This window comes from Pistacia vera, unplaced genomic scaffold, assembly GCF_008641045.1.
Source record: "Pistacia vera cultivar Batoury unplaced genomic scaffold, PisVer_v2 Contig1180, whole genome shotgun sequence".
NCBI classification, from domain to species: Eukaryota; Viridiplantae; Streptophyta; class Magnoliopsida; order Sapindales; family Anacardiaceae; genus Pistacia; species Pistacia vera.
Window position 1 is genome coordinate 112,467 of NW_022195227.1, and position 18,313 is coordinate 130,779.

The 18,313-nt window shown below is 36.1% G+C and overlaps 3 protein-coding genes across 4 annotated transcripts; all 3 read left to right on the forward strand.

Moving 5' to 3' along the window:
* Positions 1–1,900: 1,900 nt before the first annotated feature.
* LOC116110415 (triacylglycerol lipase 2) lies at positions 1,901–7,073 on the forward strand. Of its 2 annotated transcripts, XM_031396643.1 has the most exons (11): positions 1,901–2,082; positions 2,171–2,377; positions 2,478–2,591; positions 4,016–4,156; positions 4,303–4,413; positions 4,501–4,644; positions 4,731–4,774; positions 4,878–4,957; positions 5,043–5,138; positions 5,228–5,385; positions 6,713–7,073. In XM_031396643.1, the coding sequence occupies exons 2-11, from the start codon at positions 2,192–2,194 to the stop codon at positions 6,875–6,877; spliced, it is 1,239 nt and encodes a 412-aa protein (XP_031252503.1). In that variant the 5' UTR covers positions 1,901–2,082; positions 2,171–2,191; the 3' UTR covers positions 6,878–7,073. The 2 variants fall into 2 exon arrangements, with proteins under 2 accessions (XP_031252503.1, XP_031252510.1); XM_031396650.1 differs by lacking the exons at positions 4,303–4,413; positions 4,501–4,644; positions 4,731–4,774; ... (1 more) ...; positions 5,043–5,138; positions 5,228–5,385 and adding exons at positions 5,443–5,482; positions 5,631–5,741; positions 5,829–5,972; ... (1 more) ...; positions 6,206–6,285; positions 6,370–6,465 and having other exon boundaries at positions 1,901–2,377; positions 4,016–4,116; positions 6,555–7,073.
* A 446-nt stretch (positions 7,074–7,519) lies between these two features.
* Positions 7,520–8,233, forward strand: LOC116110434 (mavicyanin). Its single transcript, XM_031396651.1, has 2 exons — positions 7,520–7,738; positions 7,826–8,233. Exons 1-2 carry the CDS (start codon positions 7,573–7,575, stop codon positions 8,197–8,199), a joined length of 540 nt encoding a protein of 179 aa, XP_031252511.1. The 5' UTR covers positions 7,520–7,572; the 3' UTR covers positions 8,200–8,233.
* A 1,179-nt stretch (positions 8,234–9,412) lies between these two features.
* LOC116110394 (uridine kinase-like protein 1, chloroplastic) lies at positions 9,413–15,241 on the forward strand. The gene is made up of 14 exons (XM_031396624.1): positions 9,413–9,575; positions 10,027–10,118; positions 10,196–10,265; positions 10,609–10,727; positions 10,814–10,910; positions 11,783–11,862; positions 12,306–12,500; positions 12,939–13,022; positions 13,148–13,208; positions 13,578–13,638; positions 13,883–13,976; positions 14,099–14,171; positions 14,820–14,902; positions 14,979–15,241. Exons 1-14 carry the CDS (start codon positions 9,413–9,415, stop codon positions 15,123–15,125), a joined length of 1,419 nt encoding a protein of 472 aa, XP_031252484.1. The 3' UTR covers positions 15,126–15,241.
* The last annotated feature ends 3,072 nt before the right edge of the window (positions 15,242–18,313 follow it).

Here is an 18,313-nt window from a genome sequence, read left to right on the forward strand (position 1 = left end):
TTTTCCTAACAGATTTCTGGTCGTTTTCCTAACAGATTTCAAGATGAGCTCCTAACAGATTTCTGGTCGTTTTCCTAACAAATTTCAAGATGAGCTCCTAACAGATTTCTGGTCATTTTCCTAACAGATTTCGGGTCGTTTTCCTAATCGATTTCTGGTCGTTTTCCTAACAGATTTCTGCTCGTTTTCCTAACAGATTTCAGGACGAGCTCCTAACTATTTCTGGTCGTTTTCCTAACAGATTTTTGGTCGTTTTCCTAACAGATTTCTGGTTGTTCTCCTAACAGATTTCAGGACGAGCTCCTAACAGATTTCTGGTCGTTTCCTAATAGATTTCTGGTGTTTCCTACCAGATTTCAGGTCAAGCTCCTACCAGATTTCAGATCATTTTCCTAACGGATTTCGTTCGAGACGCAGCAATTCAGATCAAAAACTGGGGGGCTTCTGTTATCCTAAAAAGTCACGTCTGTGTCAGCTCATTTAATGTCTTCTTGTACTAGCTGCTAAGCCCATATCTCCAAGATATTCTCACACAACTATACTCCTTTCAAGAGATGAATGGACGAGAGCTCTCATGTGTCAAGGCAACTTGCAAAACACTCATTACATTGAGTGTTTGGGTGAATAAATGGGCATTTCTCTTCACGAAGAAGGGAGGCTGGAGGCTGGGGCGAGATTGGAGCTTCATTTTCATTCTCTCTCTGTAAACACTGTATTTCTTCATCTTTGTATGCCTTTTGGGCAAAATCATAGAAATAGTTAGAGATCAATAAAATAACAGTGGATGTAGGAGTCGCTTATTACATCCAAACCACTATAAAAACCCCTCTTGCCAATCTTTTATTTATTTTTCTACAAAATATATATCTCAGCTCCATATTCAAATCTCAGCTCCATATTCAAATCTCATGGATCCTTACAGTGTCTTCTGAGTTAGTTCAGTATTTTCCATGTGTGAGTCATTGACGTCCAAAATCAAGCCCCACCACCAAAAAAAAAAAACTAAAGAAAACCGAACGCATTTTTTCCTTTTTCGTTTTTTTATAACTTCGAAAGCGAAGGGATGTTCTTGAAAAACAGATCTTTAGACCGCCTTTTCACATTTGTATCGTGGGCATAATTATAGGATGGCGGAGAGTAATGTGAAAGGTTAACAAAGTCAAAGAGAATCATTTGGTGGGTGGTCATATCATCGTGATGTGTGTATCATTTTCCTAGTGTTGCGCAATCACAGTTCTAGATATCGAAACTGCTATCAATTTCCATTGACACAATTTAATCATGTTCACTCACGAGTATGACTTGGCTTGACTTTGCATTGCATGTTTTACAGTCAAAATGGTACAGAATGTGAAAATACTTCAGTTCTCATTACTTTAAGCTTGCATATATGCTTACTAATATTAATTACGCATTCAAATGACCTGATGACCACTGTAATGTGAGATTAATGTTGATCATCATCAACCCAGAGACAGAAATGAATATGGGATTTGATTTGTAGTTTACGTTTGAATATGTAATTACATTACTGTTTAAAGTGAGCTCCTAATATCTGGAATCAATATTCCGTCGCGACATCAATGGCGTAACCTCTTTGTAATAGACCCTAAATTTGAGCAAGTGTAATCCTCCGAAAACTTAAAGCAGTATCAATGATTTACCCCATTAATTCTCACCTTTTAAAGTGAGACAACACATGTCACATCTAGGGCCCCATAATTTTTGTTCATACTTCTGATACGTAAAGTCATTGGTCCCATCTTAAAAGACCCCCCCAATCCTCACTCTCCATAAGCTTACCCAAACTTCTTTTTCTCTCTCTGATCTCTCTCTTTCTACATATTGTACATGTATATACTGCAACTGCAAATCTGTTTTGCTTTCAGTACAAAATTAACATATATTTAACAAATTTTTAGATCATCATTCATCAACTTCAACTCTCTTATGCATATCTAGTTTGCTGTTGATAAGAAAGCAAAAGCTTCAGTTGGGACCCACGACCTCATTGAAAAGCCACTCACTTTAACCCCAGAAATCGTACGAGTCAGTTAAGTCGCGATCCACAAACTTAAAACGGTTCTGTGTTCCCACTCAGTGACCCTCTTCATCTCTCCTATATAAACCTTAGTTTCAATTGCTAATTTACGTCCTCATAGATATATAGGGAAGATAAGTGAGGCAAATTATGGCTCATCTCCGTGGCCTGTTGAGCTTCTGTATTCTAGTTCTTTTGGTGGTTCAGCCCCATCAAGCATATGGTTCCGGCCGTGGCTCATTTCGCAGGACCAGAACTGATCCTATGATGTCGCAAGCGAATGGTATATGCGCTTCTTCGGTGATTGTACATGGTTACAAATGCCAGGAGATTTATGTAAGAGCTCATTTGAATTATTAAAAGAGGACCATAAACAGATATACTAATTTTTATATATGTTGATGAAAGTTACTGACGTGGGCATGTGTCTTTTCAGGTGACAACCAAAGATGGATACATACTTAATATGCAGAGAATTCCAGAAGGGCGTATTGCCAGTGGCAACATGACTAAGAAGCAGCCAGTCTTAATACAACATGGAGTTCTAGTGGTAAGTTATTAGTATAATCAATTTAATACTTGACATATTTTCCTTTCGCTGGTTGTATCATTCAGCACTTTGATTTTGGGTAGCGTTTTTCTGGTTCTACAACTCTATTGTCTCACGTCCGTGATTATGAAGAGGAAGAAAAAGAAGAAGTTAATTGCAACTTGAGTGAAACCTGACAAACTAGCTAGGTTTGACAAATAGACAATTCGTGAAAAAAGGGTCCAGTCCAAGTCTGTGATGCATTATGGTACTTAATTTATTACTTTCAAATTTTAATCATTCTTGTCAGAAAGCAAAACCAACAGTATCTAATAATGAACATGTGCATCCATCATGCTGCCCAGGACATTACTTTGCGATAAAGTAAAACCTAATTTGCGGGTGGGGAACATCTGTCACTTAAAATTAGCTAAAGGCACTTAAAAAGCCAAGACCAAAGGTGTTTTACGAGAACAGGAATTTTTCATGATTTAAGCTATCAAAATTTCACGTTTTCCCACTGATAAGCATAAAAAATGGTTTTCAATTGGATGTTCATGGTCACAGCTATAGCCATTAGTCTGTCAAGTCTAACCAGTTTTGATATGTTTGACTTAAAAAATTTGCTCTTTTTTATATTTTTGTTCTTGCGTGTTCCAAAGGGTAGAGATAAAATTTGCCGTTACTTTGAGAAAAGTGAATGGTTAGTCGTAGCTAATGTTTCGCTTAGAATCAGTTATGATTCATGTGCTGTGTCAATCTTCATCTTGTAGTTTTGCCTTCTAAAATCATCACCCACAAGGGAAAAAGCAAAAGATGGATCAAAAGAGAGAAATCCTGCCTGTCTTCCATTTATAATTAGATGAAGCAAATTAAAGAGAAGTGCTCCATAATGCTTTTTCGTTCATTAATTCTTTTATACCCCTGTGCTGGGTTTATAAACCTGCTAAAAGAAATATTAGGAAACTTAGGTGATCATGTTCTATCCCGAAGCAGTGACGATATTCACGAACTCAAGGTTTGTCCTGAGACCCAATGACAGTGACATTGTAGATCCCAAGGCAAACATCTTGTGACTCTTGTCCTTGTCCCCTGTTCTCTCCTTGTTGGTATTCTTTCAAGAATCAGGAAGGGCCAAAATATAATCAAATGGTACACAAAATCAAGCATCATTTGTGGTTCAAATAAAAATGGGCCCAGAATTCAATATTTATAATTATTACATTTGCTGTGAGGTCACATGCACGGCATGCAGTGCCAGTGTCTTCTTTGTCCGTTTACTGAAGTGGGTAAAAGCCATAAATTAGAGATCAAGGCGCTAAATCTGATAGTTTGGCTGCTAAATCTGTCGGTGTATGTGTTATATATACGCATTGTTTTGAGTGCAATTTTTAGCTGTGATTTGGTCACAGAGAGTTGAGAGGTTTCATTTGTTGTTGGTGCAGGATGGAATGACATGGCTTCTAAATCCACCTGAACAAAATCTACCATTGATTTTAGCTGATAATGGGTTCGATGTGTGGATTGCTAACAGTAGAGGAACCAGATTTAGCCGACGACATACCTCTCTCGATGCCGCTCAACAGGTTCTTTCACCTCTCCTCTCATGCTCTATTTTATTTTTTTCAATATGTTTTCTTTATCATTTTGATTTGCTAAGAATTCTCATTGGAAAATGTTGACTCTTACGTTTATTAATTTAGTTTTTTGTATGCAAATTGTCACATGACAGGAGTACTGGAATTGGTCATGGGATGAATTGGTGGCCTATGATATGCCAACCTTTTTCGACTATGTACACAGCCAAACAGGGCAAAAAGTAAATTACGTGGGGCATTCACTGGTAAACACATTAAACTAATGTGGTATGATGATAAATTACAATTATCTAATTTGCTTTAATCAAATTGACATAATGTTAATTTAACAGGGAACTCTTATAGCTTTGGCATCCTTCTCCGAAGGTTTACAGGTGGATAAGCTGAAATCAGCAGCGTTGTTAAGTCCCATTGCTTATTTGAGCCACATGAGCACTGTTCTTGGGGTTCTGGCTGCCAAAACCTTCGTTGGAGAGGTCCGTCCTAAAGATCTCTATTCATTTCATTGTCATTCCTCCATGATTTTTAAAGTTTTTGATAAAATTTTTAGTTTTTCCCACAGATCTCAACGATAGTATTAGGCCTGGCAGAATTCAATCCGAAAGAGTAAGTTCATTGTTTCACCACAGTTATTAATTTAATACAACTTCAGTTATCCACCTTGAAATGCTTCAAGTTATTAATTAATGGCTGGTTTTCTAAACAACAGCCCACATGTAGAAAACTTTCTCAAGTCACTTTGTGCTAATCCTGGAGTTGACTGCTATGACTTATTATCCTCCCTCACTGGTAATCTTTAGTTTCAATTTGTTCTTTTTGCTGAGCAAAGGAAGCAACTTCATACTGATTACCTCCTTCATCAATCTGATTGAAGGGAAAAATTGCTGTCTCAATGCTTCAACGGTCGATCTCTTCCTAAAAAATGGGCCTCAATCAACATCAACCAGAAACATGATTCACTTGTCTCAGAGTAAGTCCATTTCTCACTAACCTCTATTGAATTCTCCCAAAGAAAAAAAAAGGCTAAAAATCTATATATCCTGATAAATTAAATTTCAGCTGTTCGAGATAAAGTGATTTCAAAGTTCAACTATGGGAGACCTGACAACAATCTGGTACATTATGGGGCAATCAGACCTCCAGTTTATAACATCTCCAACATTCCTCATGACCTTCCAATCTTTGTCAGCTATGGAGGCAATGATGCACTTTCTGATGTTAAAGNTAGCTGATAATGGGTTCGATGTGTGGATTGCTAACGGTAGAGGAACCAGATTTAGCCGACGACATACCTCTCTCGATGCCGCTCAATCGGTTCTTTCACCTCTCCTCTCATGCTCTATTTTATTTTTTTCAATATGTTTTCTTTATTATTTTGATTTGCTAAGAAATCTCATTGGAAAATGTTGACTCTTTTACGTTTATTAATTTAGTTTTTTGTATGCAAATTGTCACATGACAGGAGTACTGGAATTGGTCATGGGATGAATTGGTGGCCTATGATATGCCAACCTTTTTCGACTATGTACACAGCCAAACAGGGCAAAAAGTAAATTACGTGGGGCATTCACTGGTAAACACATTAAACTAATGTGGTATGATGATAAATTACAATTATCTAATTTGCTTTAATCAAATTGACATAATGTTAATTTAACAGGGAACTCTTATAGCTTTGGCATCCTTCTCCGAAGGTTTACAGGTGGATAAGCTGAAATCAGCAGCGTTGTTAAGTCCCATTGCTTATTTGAGCCACATGAGCACTGTTCTTGGGGTTCTGGCTGCCAAAACCTTCGTTGGAGAGGTCCGTCCTAAAGATCTCTATTCATTTCATTGTCATTCCTCCATGATTTTTAAAGTTTTTGATAAAATTTTTAGTTTTTCCCACAGATCTCAACGATAGTATTAGGCCTGGCAGAATTCAATCCGAAAGAGTAAGTTCATTGTTTCACCACAGTTATTAATTTAATACAACTTCAATTATCCACCTTGAAATGCTTCAAGTTATTAATTAATGGCTGGTTTTCTAAACAACAGCCCACATGTAGAAAACTTTCTCAAGTCAGTTTGTGCTAATCCTGGAGTTGACTGCTATGACTTATTATCCTCCCTCACTGGTAATCTTTAGTTTCAATTTGTTCTTTTGCTGAACAAAGGAAGCAACTTCATACTTATTACCTCCTTCAACAATCTGATTGAAGGGAAAAATTGCTGTCTCAATGCTTCAACGGTCGATCTCTTCCTAAAAAATGGGCCTCAATCAACATCAACCAGAAACATGATTCACTTGTCTCAGAGTAAGTCCATTTCTCACTAACCTCTATTGAATTCTCCCAAAGAAAAAAAAAGGCTAAAAATCTATATATCCTGATAAATTAAATTTCAGCTGTTCGAGATAAAGTGATTGCAAAGTTCAACTATGGGAGACCTGACTACAATCTGATGCATTATGGGGCAATCATACCTCCAGTTTATAACATCTCCAACATTCCTCATGACCTTCCAATCTTTGTCAGCTATGGAGGCAATGATGCACTTTCTGATGTTAAAGATGTTCAGGATTTACTCGATAGTTTCAAGTTCCATGATGTCGACAAGCTCGGCGTTCAGTTCATCAAAAATTATGCTCATGCAGATTTTATCATGGGCATAAATGCTAAAGATATTGTGTATAATCAAGTTTTATCTTTCTTTAAACGTCAACAGTAGTCGGTCCTCAAGAGGGCCCGAGTTTAATGCATTAGCGGCCTATAACTGTAAATTTACTGTTCTTCCAGTTCTAATTATCACTATCCTGTGGATTTAGATCATTGGTCAATTCAATATTTTGTTTAACAAGTTAGACGCAATTTCAACAGTTTTCTAATTGCATGTAATTAGACAAGAGATTTACCTCACTGCTCCATCATTTTTCCTTATAAAATTGATCAAACCATTAATGTTTTGAAAACCCCCAAAACTAAATCAATCATATGTGTCAATGATCACAGACAGCTCACCAAACAATCTCTACTTCTCCAAGCTGTCCTCTAAATTTGATGTTTTGTATATCTAAATAGGAAGTCCAACATCCGAAAATGATCACTGTAATGGCTTTGTTTCAACGCCAAGCTTAATTCAGTGACCTTTAACCAAATAGATTTTGCTTTACGGCCAATCTAAACATTGCCAATTTTCCACATATGCCCATCCTTTAGATTCACATTTACACTATAAAGTATTGTTTATCATGCCAATCTCCAGGGCAATATGGTATATATATTTCAGGATTTTTGTTAGGAAACAAACAATATATTATAAGTCATCGATTATTTTGATTATTGATTATTGATTATTATTCACAGGGTTTCATTATCTATAAATACAAACTGACACCAAGAGAAGTTCCATTAAGCCAAGGGGAAATGGAGAGAATGTGCTGGGTTATGTTGGTGTTGCTTGTTGGTGCATTGTTCAGTAAAGAAGCCTCGGCAGCTCAACATGTTGTTGGGGGCAGCCAAGGTTGGGTTGAATCTGCAGATCTCAATTCATGGGCATCCGGGGAAACATTTAAGGTTGGCGATCAACTTGGTACGTTCTATCCTCCTTTGAGCTAGCTAATAATTTTAAATTTTAGTATCGATTTCATTACTGAAGTTTTTTTTAAATTTCGGACAGTTTTCAAGTATAGCTCAGGGCTCCACAGCGTGGTTGAAGTAGCAAGTGAGAGTGCCTACAAGAACTGCGACCTGGGAACATCATTAAACTCTTTGAGCACTGGAAATGATGTGGTGAAATTGGACAAGCCCAGTACACGTTACTTTGCTTGCGGCACAATAGGCCACTGTGGCCAGGGAATGAAGGTGAAGATCACTACATTTTCCGGCAGTGCCCCTTCTACCCCAGCGGCAGGTTCATCTTCGTCTACGCCTTCGACTTCCTCGAAATCTGCTTCAACTTCCGGGGCCTCTGCTATCATTCCATTTGCTTCCATTGTTGCGTTACTGGCCATCAGTTTGGTTTATATATGTATTGAGTATGTTAAAATCTGAGGGGTTAAATTATAGTCACAATTTTATTTGTCTCTAAGCTTGAACGAATAGTGATAAAAATATTCCTTTGTTTGATCATTGATTTTTGATTGAAATAATATTGGCCAGATAATTTTCTTTGTAATCAATAAATTTCTTTAAACTTAATTACAATTTCAAGAAAGGGTGCTTGTGTGATTTTACAGAAAGAAAGGGTGTTTATGTAACTTAAAAGAAACAAAGGGATGTTTGTGAAATCCTTTTGATCTAGTGAATCTTTTTACTTAAATTTATTGAAAGTAACGTATTTACCTTATATTAATAAACTTATTTAATTGCAAAATTAACACCAAAGGCTGCATGCTAATCCTTGTTCTTAATGATTAATTTATATTTAACGTCATCTGTGTTTCACATGTTTTGGATTTCACGAATCTTTAAGCTTCCTAATGTTGACTTAATTATTGTGATTTAGACACAATATCCTATGTTTACAATGTCAAGCTTTATCTTTAAACACATTTCTAATGGCTTCATTTTCGAGCAGCCGAGACCCCAATTAACAACCAATTTTACCAACTCCCGTAGAAAGGGGTCACCTTTAAGACAATTATTCCAATTTTCTTTTTACGAAAAAATATATTTTTGACGTTTTTAATAATAAATAAAAGTGGTTATTCTTCTTGTCTTTCATGACCTATAAAAGGATAACATAAATAAGAAAAGGAAATCTCGTATTTGCACTTTGGCATATTCCAAATATTTATTCTCCTTAACGATTTTTATTCTTAATTGTTTGGTGAGCACAGTATTCTTATTCTATTCTTAATTGCATTTGCGTAGCAAGTAAAAGAATATAAAATGAGCAAATATTAATTAAATTAATATAAAATAAAAGCCAAGATTTAGATTGAAATGGTTTAGACGGCTCAGATTATAACCCAATTTCTGTTATTTATAATTTTATATAGCTCAGCCTCTCAGGTCTCGGCTGTCATTTTAATTTCAAGTTAATAGTGAACTGGAATAAAAAAAAAGAAAAAAGAAAAAGAAAAAAGAAGGCGTTAAATATAGAAGCCAATCCAATGTGCCTGAGAATTTGGTGACAAAAACGGCACTGAACAAACGAATTATCAACAGCCAATTTATTGTGTTTTGAGTCATAACCCACAGTATTAGCGTGCGTTTGGTCTTTGCTTTTGCTTAATTGGAGGGAGAGGGAGGAAAAAATAGAATGCCTGAAGAAACTATTTCGGTAGACTACGTGATGGAGAAGGCTTCCGGACCTCACTTCTCCGGCCTACGCATCGACAGCCCCGCTTCATCGCCTTCAGCTTCTTCTGCTTTGGCTTCCGCCGTAGCCGATGTTAACGCTCCCAAACAACCCTTTGTTATTGGTAACTCACTCGTTCTATAATTACATTTGAAAACATTTCGAAGTGATTTTGTTTTTGTTTTTTTTTTTTTAACCCTGTTTTTGCTTTCGGCAGTAACATTCAATTTATTAATTAACTGAAGCAAAAGCTCAGCTTCTTGTTTTCGTTTTCGTTTTCCGTTTCTACTTTGAGAATGCTTTAACTGCTGTTGTTTATGAAAGCGAATTTCACATTTGGTTTATAAATGATAATAAGTGTCTTGTGTGTTGTGAAATCCTTTGTTCGTTAATAGTAATACTCGGATTAAATTGGATAATCTTTGACTTGTTTAACTCTAGTGACGTTATTGTTTGTGCTTTACAATTTCATTTTCATCTTTGTTTTGTTCCCTTCGTTTAAATATCTTTTTTATACCTATTTTCGGTATGAATTTGGTTATTGATTGTTTGGGATTATCTACATAATTGTTTAGGAGTCTCCGGTGGTACAGCTTCGGGTAAGACCACTGTTTGTGATATGATCATCCAACAACTTCATGATCATCGTGTTGTGCTTGTCAATCAGGTCTGTTGCATTTGCTTCTTTTGCTATTTTGCTTGGAGTTTCCAGTTTTTTATTTATTTGATATGCATATTATGCAGGATTCCTTTTATCGTGGTTTGACAGCTGAAGAATCAAAACGTGTACATGAGTATAATTTCGATCATCCTGGTATTTATTAATTATGATTGGAATCTTATTTCTGTTTTTTCTTGTCATTTATTAATTTTCCTAGTTCATGTTGGTATTGGGAGAAAACTGAGGTGGGAGGACGTATCATGCCATCTGTATGTACATATGATGATATAATGTCATATATACATTTGTTATGAAATCAGCCGGTCATGGTTATGATTGGTGTGATGAAAGACAAAATAAATGATATTTGGCATGATATTATTGGATGGACACATAGAGGAAGTGGTGCACCCTTCCTATACCTAAGACTTTCTCTCGTAATTTTTGACAACAGTTTCTACTACTTGTTTGTAATTATATGTTACTCTCTTTGTAGATGCTTTTGACACTGAGCAGCTTCTAGATTGCATTAAAACGCTCAAATCCGGGCTGCCCTACCAAGTTCCGATATATGATTTTAAGAATCACCGTCGCTGTTCTGATAGTTTTCGGCAGGTATTTACTTAACAACATACTGACTCAGTATCGTATTTTCATCAAATCAGAAGAATACTATTTTACACTCTTAAATTCTTCGTCAGGTGAATGCTTCTGATGTTATTATCCTGGAGGGTATTCTGGTTTTCCATGATCAACGTGTCCGCAACCTGATGAACATGAAGATTTTTGTTGACACAGGTTTGATCTCTTTAATCAGTTTTGGATCTTAGGCATCATTATTATCAAATTTTTCTTATCCTCCTAGTTTCATTTGTGTATTTATGATGGTTGATTTCAATGTTATGGTTTTACTATATAGAAATATGTTCCATACTTACTTGTTTAGTTGTTCCAAATTTGTGTTACATTGTTCTTGAAGGGATGTTTTGCTCCTAATTACTTTAAAGTTTTATTTGCAGAAAATATTAAAAGCTAAGAAGTAAAGGAAACAAAATCAATCTTTTCAAGAATATCCAGAGGATTTATGTTTTGTAGAATATGGGTCCGGCTGATTGCAAGATTTATAAATGGCTTATAGACTTGTCAAATTGTTTCAACTGTGTGTATTCAGCAGATGATCCTGAATACTCATTTTTTCGGACATTAATTTCTCTGCCTTTTACAAATTTGATATCCTGATAGGATCTTCTCTATAATGTACACTTAAATTGAATATAAAAGGAAAGACTAAAGTTTGCACGTTTCTCAAATATAGGCTTTCACGATTTCATAGATCCTGTTGATAGGTTGTAGAGATATGCTTCATAGGTGTGCCCAGTTTGCGGGTTAATTGGACCTATGTTGCTGACAATTGTCAATGCTAAGCAAGCATTGCTTTATGTATATGTGCACAAGCACATGCATGTCTGGTGGAGACCTGTGTGGAGGGTTTGGGGGTGGAAGGGCTGTAGGAGGGGTTTTATTGATTCTCTAGAGCGTTACCTTTGACAGTCCAATGGGAAAGCAGTTGTCAATTTTTTTTTTTTTTTTGGTTGCATCTCTCTTCCTCTACCTGCTCGTTTGCTTGCTCTGTTGTTCTGTTTATAATAATTGACTTTTATTGATTGTAGATGCTGATGTGAGGCTTGCTCGTAGAATTAGACGTGACACAGTTGAGAGGGGTAGGGATGTAAACTCTGTACTCGAACAGGCAAGGCTTTTATGATATCTTTAATTTATATACAACATGATTCAGTTAACTTTAATTAGGAACCTATTAGGAGTTCATTTGGATGAAAGCTTAGACCTTCTGTTCATGCTTCTATTCATCTGTGCTACTTGACCTTATGGTTATATATTTTTACACAAGAGTATTCTGTGTTTATGTGAAAGCCACTACTCTGGGAGTTAGCCAGAAGTATAGAAACTCCTAATCTGCCACTTGGAGAACTGACCCTGTGGCACATGGGCTACTGCATGAAAATAGAAAAAAAAAAATCTGTCTTTAATCTCATGTATGGTTTTAATTTCCGCAGAAACTTTAATCTTTGCCATTGTTGGAAGTTATCTGCATGCCTCTTTAGTTTTAAAAGTTTAGACTTCTTATGGCATTCCAAATCATAATTACATTGCAAGCATTTTGTTAATTTGCAGTATGCCAAGTTTGTGAAACCTGCCTTTGACGATTTTGTTCATCCATCAAAGAAGTATGCGGATGTAATCATTCCCCGGGGAGGTGATAATCATGTTGCCATTGATCTGATTGTACAACATATCCACACAAAGCTTGGTCAGCATGATCTCTGTAAAATATATCCCAATGTCTATGTGATTCAATCAACATTCCAGGTATCTCTTTTTGGTCTGTAATGTGTTGCTTTTATTTTTCCTTTTATGTATGAGGTTTACTTCTGTAAAGAAACAGAAATATGGCTTCATATGCCTCCATTTGTTAATACTAGAACAGCTTTTTACTGTGTGTTCTGAGCCAGTGCCCATCGCTTTCACTGGACATAGACATAAGTTTTACTGATCAACAGTTCCTGGATTACAGTAACTTAATATATGCCTGATGTGATTGGAAAACATAAAAACACATGGATTGTGGCGATTTGGTTTCTACCAAGTACTATAAATATAAGGCTTTTGCACCATGGCATTATGATGATAATTCTTTCCTTAAAGTTCCCTTTCAACTTTGCAATCTAATGTGGTGTTCTTTTATTGTTTACATGTTTTGGCTTAGTACTTCTTTAGTTATTTTCTTATGAGAGACCCATGTTTCAGATTAGAGGTATGCATACACTGATACGAGACAAGGAGATATCAAAGCATGATTTCGTGTTTTACTCAGATCGACTTATCCGTTTGGTAATTTTGTTTCATAGCTTTGCTGATACTGTAGCTTAACTGAGCTGTTTCTTTTTTAAGCCTTGAAATCTTAGTTGGTTCTTATGGTAAAAAATATGATTGCTTGTGTTGATTTTGACTTCCAGGTTGTTGAGCATGGCCTTGGCCATCTGCCATTCACTGAAAAGCAAATAGTTACTCCAACAGGTGTGTTAGAATAACATATAGCGGGATTGAACTCATTTTTTCTGTATTCATATCGTTTACCCCCATCCTCGAAATATGCATCAACTTTATGAATTTGCGTGTCTCTAATATTTGCTTTGACAGTGTGTTTGCTCAATTGCTCTTAAGCCATTGGATCTCAAGTTCTCTCTTTACTTTTGCCTCCGTCCCCGTACTGGCCCCTCTTTTTCCATTCCCACATTCTATAAATATGCATAAACTTTGTGAATTTACTTATGCCTCTGCCATTGGCTTGATATGTTTGAGCTGATTCTCTCTTCCCGCATGTATTTGTTTTTATGTTTGTGCATACCATAACTTGGAAATTTTTTTTTGTTATTCCTTTTTCAGCGTCACTGTATACGGGGGTTGATTTTTGCAAGAAGTTGTGTGGGGTTTCCATTGTTCGAAGGTGAACACTTAGTGAGGTTTTCATTTTGTTAGTTCTAGTTTTATGGCATTGTACTTGTATCATGAGTTATGATGTCAATTTCCATCTTATGCCATATGATAATGATTAATTTGGTTTCTGATCTTCAGCATGTCCCTGTGGAAGCTGGACATGAGCCTTGATATGGGAATTTCCTGCTGCGTTGAATTTTAGTGACTTCATTTATCTTGATTCATGCTAATACATTCCCCTCGTGATGTTACAGTGGTGAGAGCATGGAAAATGCATTGCGTGCATGCTGCAAAGGAATTAAAATTGGAAAAATTCTGATTCACCGTGACGGAGATAATGGTAAACAGGTAAAGAAGATATATATTTCTTTTATAAGAAAAGATTACCGGAGCTAGAGTGTTGCATCCTGTGGTACTAAAGGTTATCTGAAATTAATTTTAGTCTTCAACTTTGTCCCCAATATGATCAGCTAATATATGAGAAGCTTCCCAAGGATATTTCAGAACGGCATGTCCTGCTTCTTGACCCTGTACTTGCCACAGGTAACTTTTTCTTTATTTCCTTGGAAGTTTCATTGTCATTTCCCTTCTTTTTGTTAACAAGAAGCCTTTTTGTGGTCCTCATAACTTGTTCTATTTTTTCTTTTTTATCCTTATCCTCTTCTGCTAAAGGGCTTATCTCTTATAACAGAAGGTGGAAAATTGAGAGTGAAAAAAATTTCAGTTCTTTTTTTCTTTTTTTTCACACAAAATTTTTGAGAATGACTGCTTGAGTGACTGAACTTATTCTTTTTCAATTCAAACTACCAGAAAGTAGCTGTCATTTTTAGGTTTATCAGCGGTAACATATTTGTATTACCATTTTAAGGTGTGCTCCCTGGAATTACGGTCTTGAAATGATGTCTTGGTTAAGATGTAATGGAAAACAACACAGAAGATGATTAGGGACTAGGTACACGCTATTGATTTGCTGATGATTGCAAGCCAATCTTTCCGGATTTGAAATAAGAGTGCAAAAATGATGCATTGCTTGCATATCCCAGCTTGTGGTAAAACCATGTGCCTACTGATTTTGGCAAGTGGGCACTCTGCTAACCAAGCTGTTGAACTATTATCAGTGGACACTATTATAATATTGACAATATTCCTGTATGATGATTGAAAACTAATCTTGATGGTTGTTCCTTGTAGGGAACTCTGCAAACCAAGCTATCGAACTACTCATTCAGAAAGGAGTACCAGAATCCCACATTATATTCCTCAACCTCATCTCTGTGAGTAATTCTTGTTACTCGTGATACCTCCTGTGTACTTTATTTTTTATATACTGATCTTATGATTTAACTTCAGGCTCCAGAGGGAATCCATTGTGTTTCTAAAAGGTTTCCATCATTGAAAATTGTCACTTCCGAAATTGATGTTTCTTTAAATGAAGAATTCCGTGTCATCCCTGGTTTGGGGGAGTTTGGTGATCGTTACTTTGGCACTGATGATTGATCATGATGGTTGAAATGTAGAGGAGATTTTTACCCACTTTCAAATGGGGCGGTTTTTACAGAAAAATTATAATCAATATTTTGAAATATGAAGGGAATTTCAACGTTTGCATAATATACAACTGTTACTGGTTAAGCTCCAATATTTCTCATCATTAGTTTGTGTTTATATTACTGCAAGAATCTTCAGTTATTAATGAGATGGCTTCCTGTGCTGTCAATGTAGCTTCATGTTTCATGGTTGTTTTACCATGTTTTTTTAATTTTATGCAAACTTCATGTTTCATGCATTGTTTTACCTGTGGAGTTAGCAACAGTCCTCAATGCATGCTACCATATCTCATTATTTTCAGTTATAACTGTTCTGAGTATTTATTAACTGCACGAAACTAATTCATTAAGTGATATTCATAAGCCTAAAATTCAATAATTTCTATCTAATGTGGGAGTATAAAATACTCTTCATCTTATCACGAAGGTAGTACATTAGTATCCTGCTGGTCTCTGGAGACATGCTGATTTTGATTGGGTTATCTTTCATGTCATCCAGCAATTTGAAATGGGAAAGCCTCCAAGATTTCTTCATTTTCAAACAAATGATAAATCCCAGTACTATGGTGCTATAAAACAACAGCCTCTCAAGTTTATCTTTGTCTTCAACATCTTTCCTTCTCCACTGGGAAAGTGAGATGTTTCTTCGTCTTCGTTGCTCTTGTTGGGTAGTGCAGACCCACAAAGTGCAGTGCGACCCTTGTAAATTGATGGATCATTGAAGGTTGTAATTGGTTCGTTAATGGGATTTCTCCAGATAGATTATTGTTTGACAGGCTCAACCGCTCAAATGAGCCAAAAAAGTAGAAGCTGCCAAGCTAGTAGAAATGGGGCAAGGAATCCGGGATTTATCCTGTTAAACGGTTAAAAGAGAGATTTATATATGTTAACATGGGCATTCGTTCACCGAAGTTCTCAGGAATGGGTCCAGAAAAAAAGTTATGGTCCAAATATAAATAAGTCACATTTGATGAAAATACTGGCAAGGGGCCAGCAAGGATATTATAGTTCAAGATCACCATAGCATCTGGACCGAACTTCATTGTGTTTGAAACTGCACCGCTCAACTGAAGTCCAATATGTTCAGAAACAAATCTAACTCCAAAAACCAACTTGGTATCTGTCTGAAATATTAGTGTGCCAAACACCCACATAATTGAGTTCGTTTTGATTTCTTAGCGCATGGAAAAGTTGGAAAGAGTAAAGGACTTTTTCCCACCCAAGGTTTGCCTTAACAACCCTTTTCACCCAAAAGGTTTCAAAATACCACTTTTTCATTCAAATTTATATTCTGTTAATACCTAAAATATACTTCACTTTCTTAATCGGCGTTCAACGAGTTACCAGGAGCCAAGGTAAGAGGGGTTTTGTTGAGTAGAGGCCGGTGGATTGAATGGTGGTGAACGATTGAATCAGTTTGAAACTTTTTGGGGTAGAAAAGTTCAATAAGGTAAGCCTTGGGTGGGAAAAAGTCAGTTTACTCATTTTGAAATAAAAATTTATGAACACTGTATAATGCCCGGAGAGTCTGGTGTCTTTTTCATAATAATCCATATTAAAAGTAGTTTTTGAATTTTAAAAGATAAAAAAACCTATTTTTTACATTTTATTTTTAAATAGATATTTCGTAATTAATCACAAATATTAGCGTACCAAAGTAACCTAACAGCCACAAAATTGAGTTGCTTTTGGTTCTTAGCCACATAGGAAATTTGAAAGGGGGAATCCACTCAGAACTCACATTAAAAACCAAGGTGATGTTTTGATATGTATGGACAATTGACAACTCTTTTAAGCTTGTGAGATTTGAAAAATGAGCTTATGTTATGACTCCCTCCCACTGATTATTTTTTTATATCTAACACAACTAAGTTGTCCTAGCCTACCAGGAAGTGTTCCTTTCATGCCATTTTCAGAAAGATAGAATTCTTCTAAGGATGACAAATTTCCAATGGAGTCTGCGATCGAACCCAAAAAATGGTTTTTATGGAGTAAAAGATGTTTCAAGTTCCGTAAGTGTCCTAAGGAATCAGGAAGAAATCCTCCTAGTTCATTGTACCCAAAACGTAAAAACTCTAATATGTAGTTGATGCAAATGCAATTAGACAAGTCATCAGTGAATTATGTTAACACACCACTAATGTTGTTGAAGGATAGTAAAGCACACGCAAATTGTAGAGCTTGCCCAACTTTATAGGTAACTTGCCATTAATAAATGACTTCTCAGACAAATCAATATGTTAAATAGAATGCAACTCTGCAAATTCACCAGAAACTCCACCCCGAAATTGGACTTAGAGCTGAGATCAACATATACAAGACTACTTAAGTTGAAAAGTAAGGTATTGAGGAGTTGAAGCCATTATGGGAGAGATCAAGTATCGAAAGAGATATAAGATTAATGAATGAAATAGATAGAGGAAGAGTGGAAAGTCCACAAGCTGATAGGTGCAATTCTGAAAGTGAGGGAAGCATGTTCACAGCTAGAAGCCAATTAGTTTTAGCCTCACTAAGATCTGTTAACGTGAATGATATCTTTCTGGAAACATGTGGCAAGCGACATAATAGGCTTGCGACCTGAAGCTAGCAACCAGATGAACTACATGAGTAAAGCTGTGATGTGAAGCAAATGTTTTCTAAGCGTGTGTCATAATAAACATGCAATTTGGATGAAGCGACCAAAAGGTAATGTGATCTGGAAGCAATATAGGAAAGTGTTCAAGCGACCTAACGAGCTTACGATAGAAGCATGTCAGAAGGAAGGTTAGAGCCATCATTGTTGAATGTCAGAGGACAATCAATTTCCCTGTAGGGTTTAGCTGTTATTATGGATAAGACTGCCAGATGTCAAACTAGTTAGGAATGTTTGGCTCAATATCTTGACAACATGTAAATGTGGCTTAGCGTGTCAACTATGTCTGCAACCTAGAGATAGCATTTAATGCTCTACAGATAGGCATGTTAAAAGGCACAATCAATGATGTGTGTGTCTAGGTTGTATATAATCAATGTTGAATTAATGAAAAACGAGAACTTTTTTCGTGCATTCTTTCTTGTATTCTCCAGCTTGTAAAGCAATAATTGGTATCAGAGCCCTAATTCTCTTCACCGAGATTAATCTATCCTTAAATAGTTCAT

What these genes read in the sequence shown, in the direction of transcription:
- LOC116110415 (XM_031396650.1), top strand. Translation starts at nt 2,192, where the DNA reads ATGGCTCATCTCCGTGGCCTGTTGAGCTTCTGTATTCTAGTTCTTTTG. An exon ending in TACAACATGGAGTTCTAGTG is followed by an intron (nt 2,592 to 4,015) that starts GTAAGTTATTAG and finishes TTGTTGGTGCAG; the next exon opens with GATGGAATGACATGGCTTCT. An exon ending in ATTACGTGGGGCATTCACTG is followed by an intron (nt 5,742 to 5,828) that starts GTAAACACATTA and finishes TTAATTTAACAG; the next exon opens with GGAACTCTTATAGCTTTGGC.
- LOC116110434 (XM_031396651.1), top strand. Translation starts at nt 7,573, where the DNA reads ATGGAGAGAATGTGCTGGGTTATGTTGGTGTTGCTTGTTGGTGCATTG. An exon ending in TAAGGTTGGCGATCAACTTG is followed by an intron (nt 7,739 to 7,825) that starts GTACGTTCTATC and finishes AATTTCGGACAG; the next exon opens with TTTTCAAGTATAGCTCAGGG.
- LOC116110394 (XM_031396624.1), top strand. Translation starts at nt 9,413, where the DNA reads ATGCCTGAAGAAACTATTTCGGTAGACTACGTGATGGAGAAGGCTTCC. An exon ending in GTTCTGATAGTTTTCGGCAG is followed by an intron (nt 10,728 to 10,813) that starts GTATTTACTTAA and finishes ATTCTTCGTCAG; the next exon opens with GTGAATGCTTCTGATGTTAT. An exon ending in CAGATCGACTTATCCGTTTG is followed by an intron (nt 13,023 to 13,147) that starts GTAATTTTGTTT and finishes TTTGACTTCCAG; the next exon opens with GTTGTTGAGCATGGCCTTGG.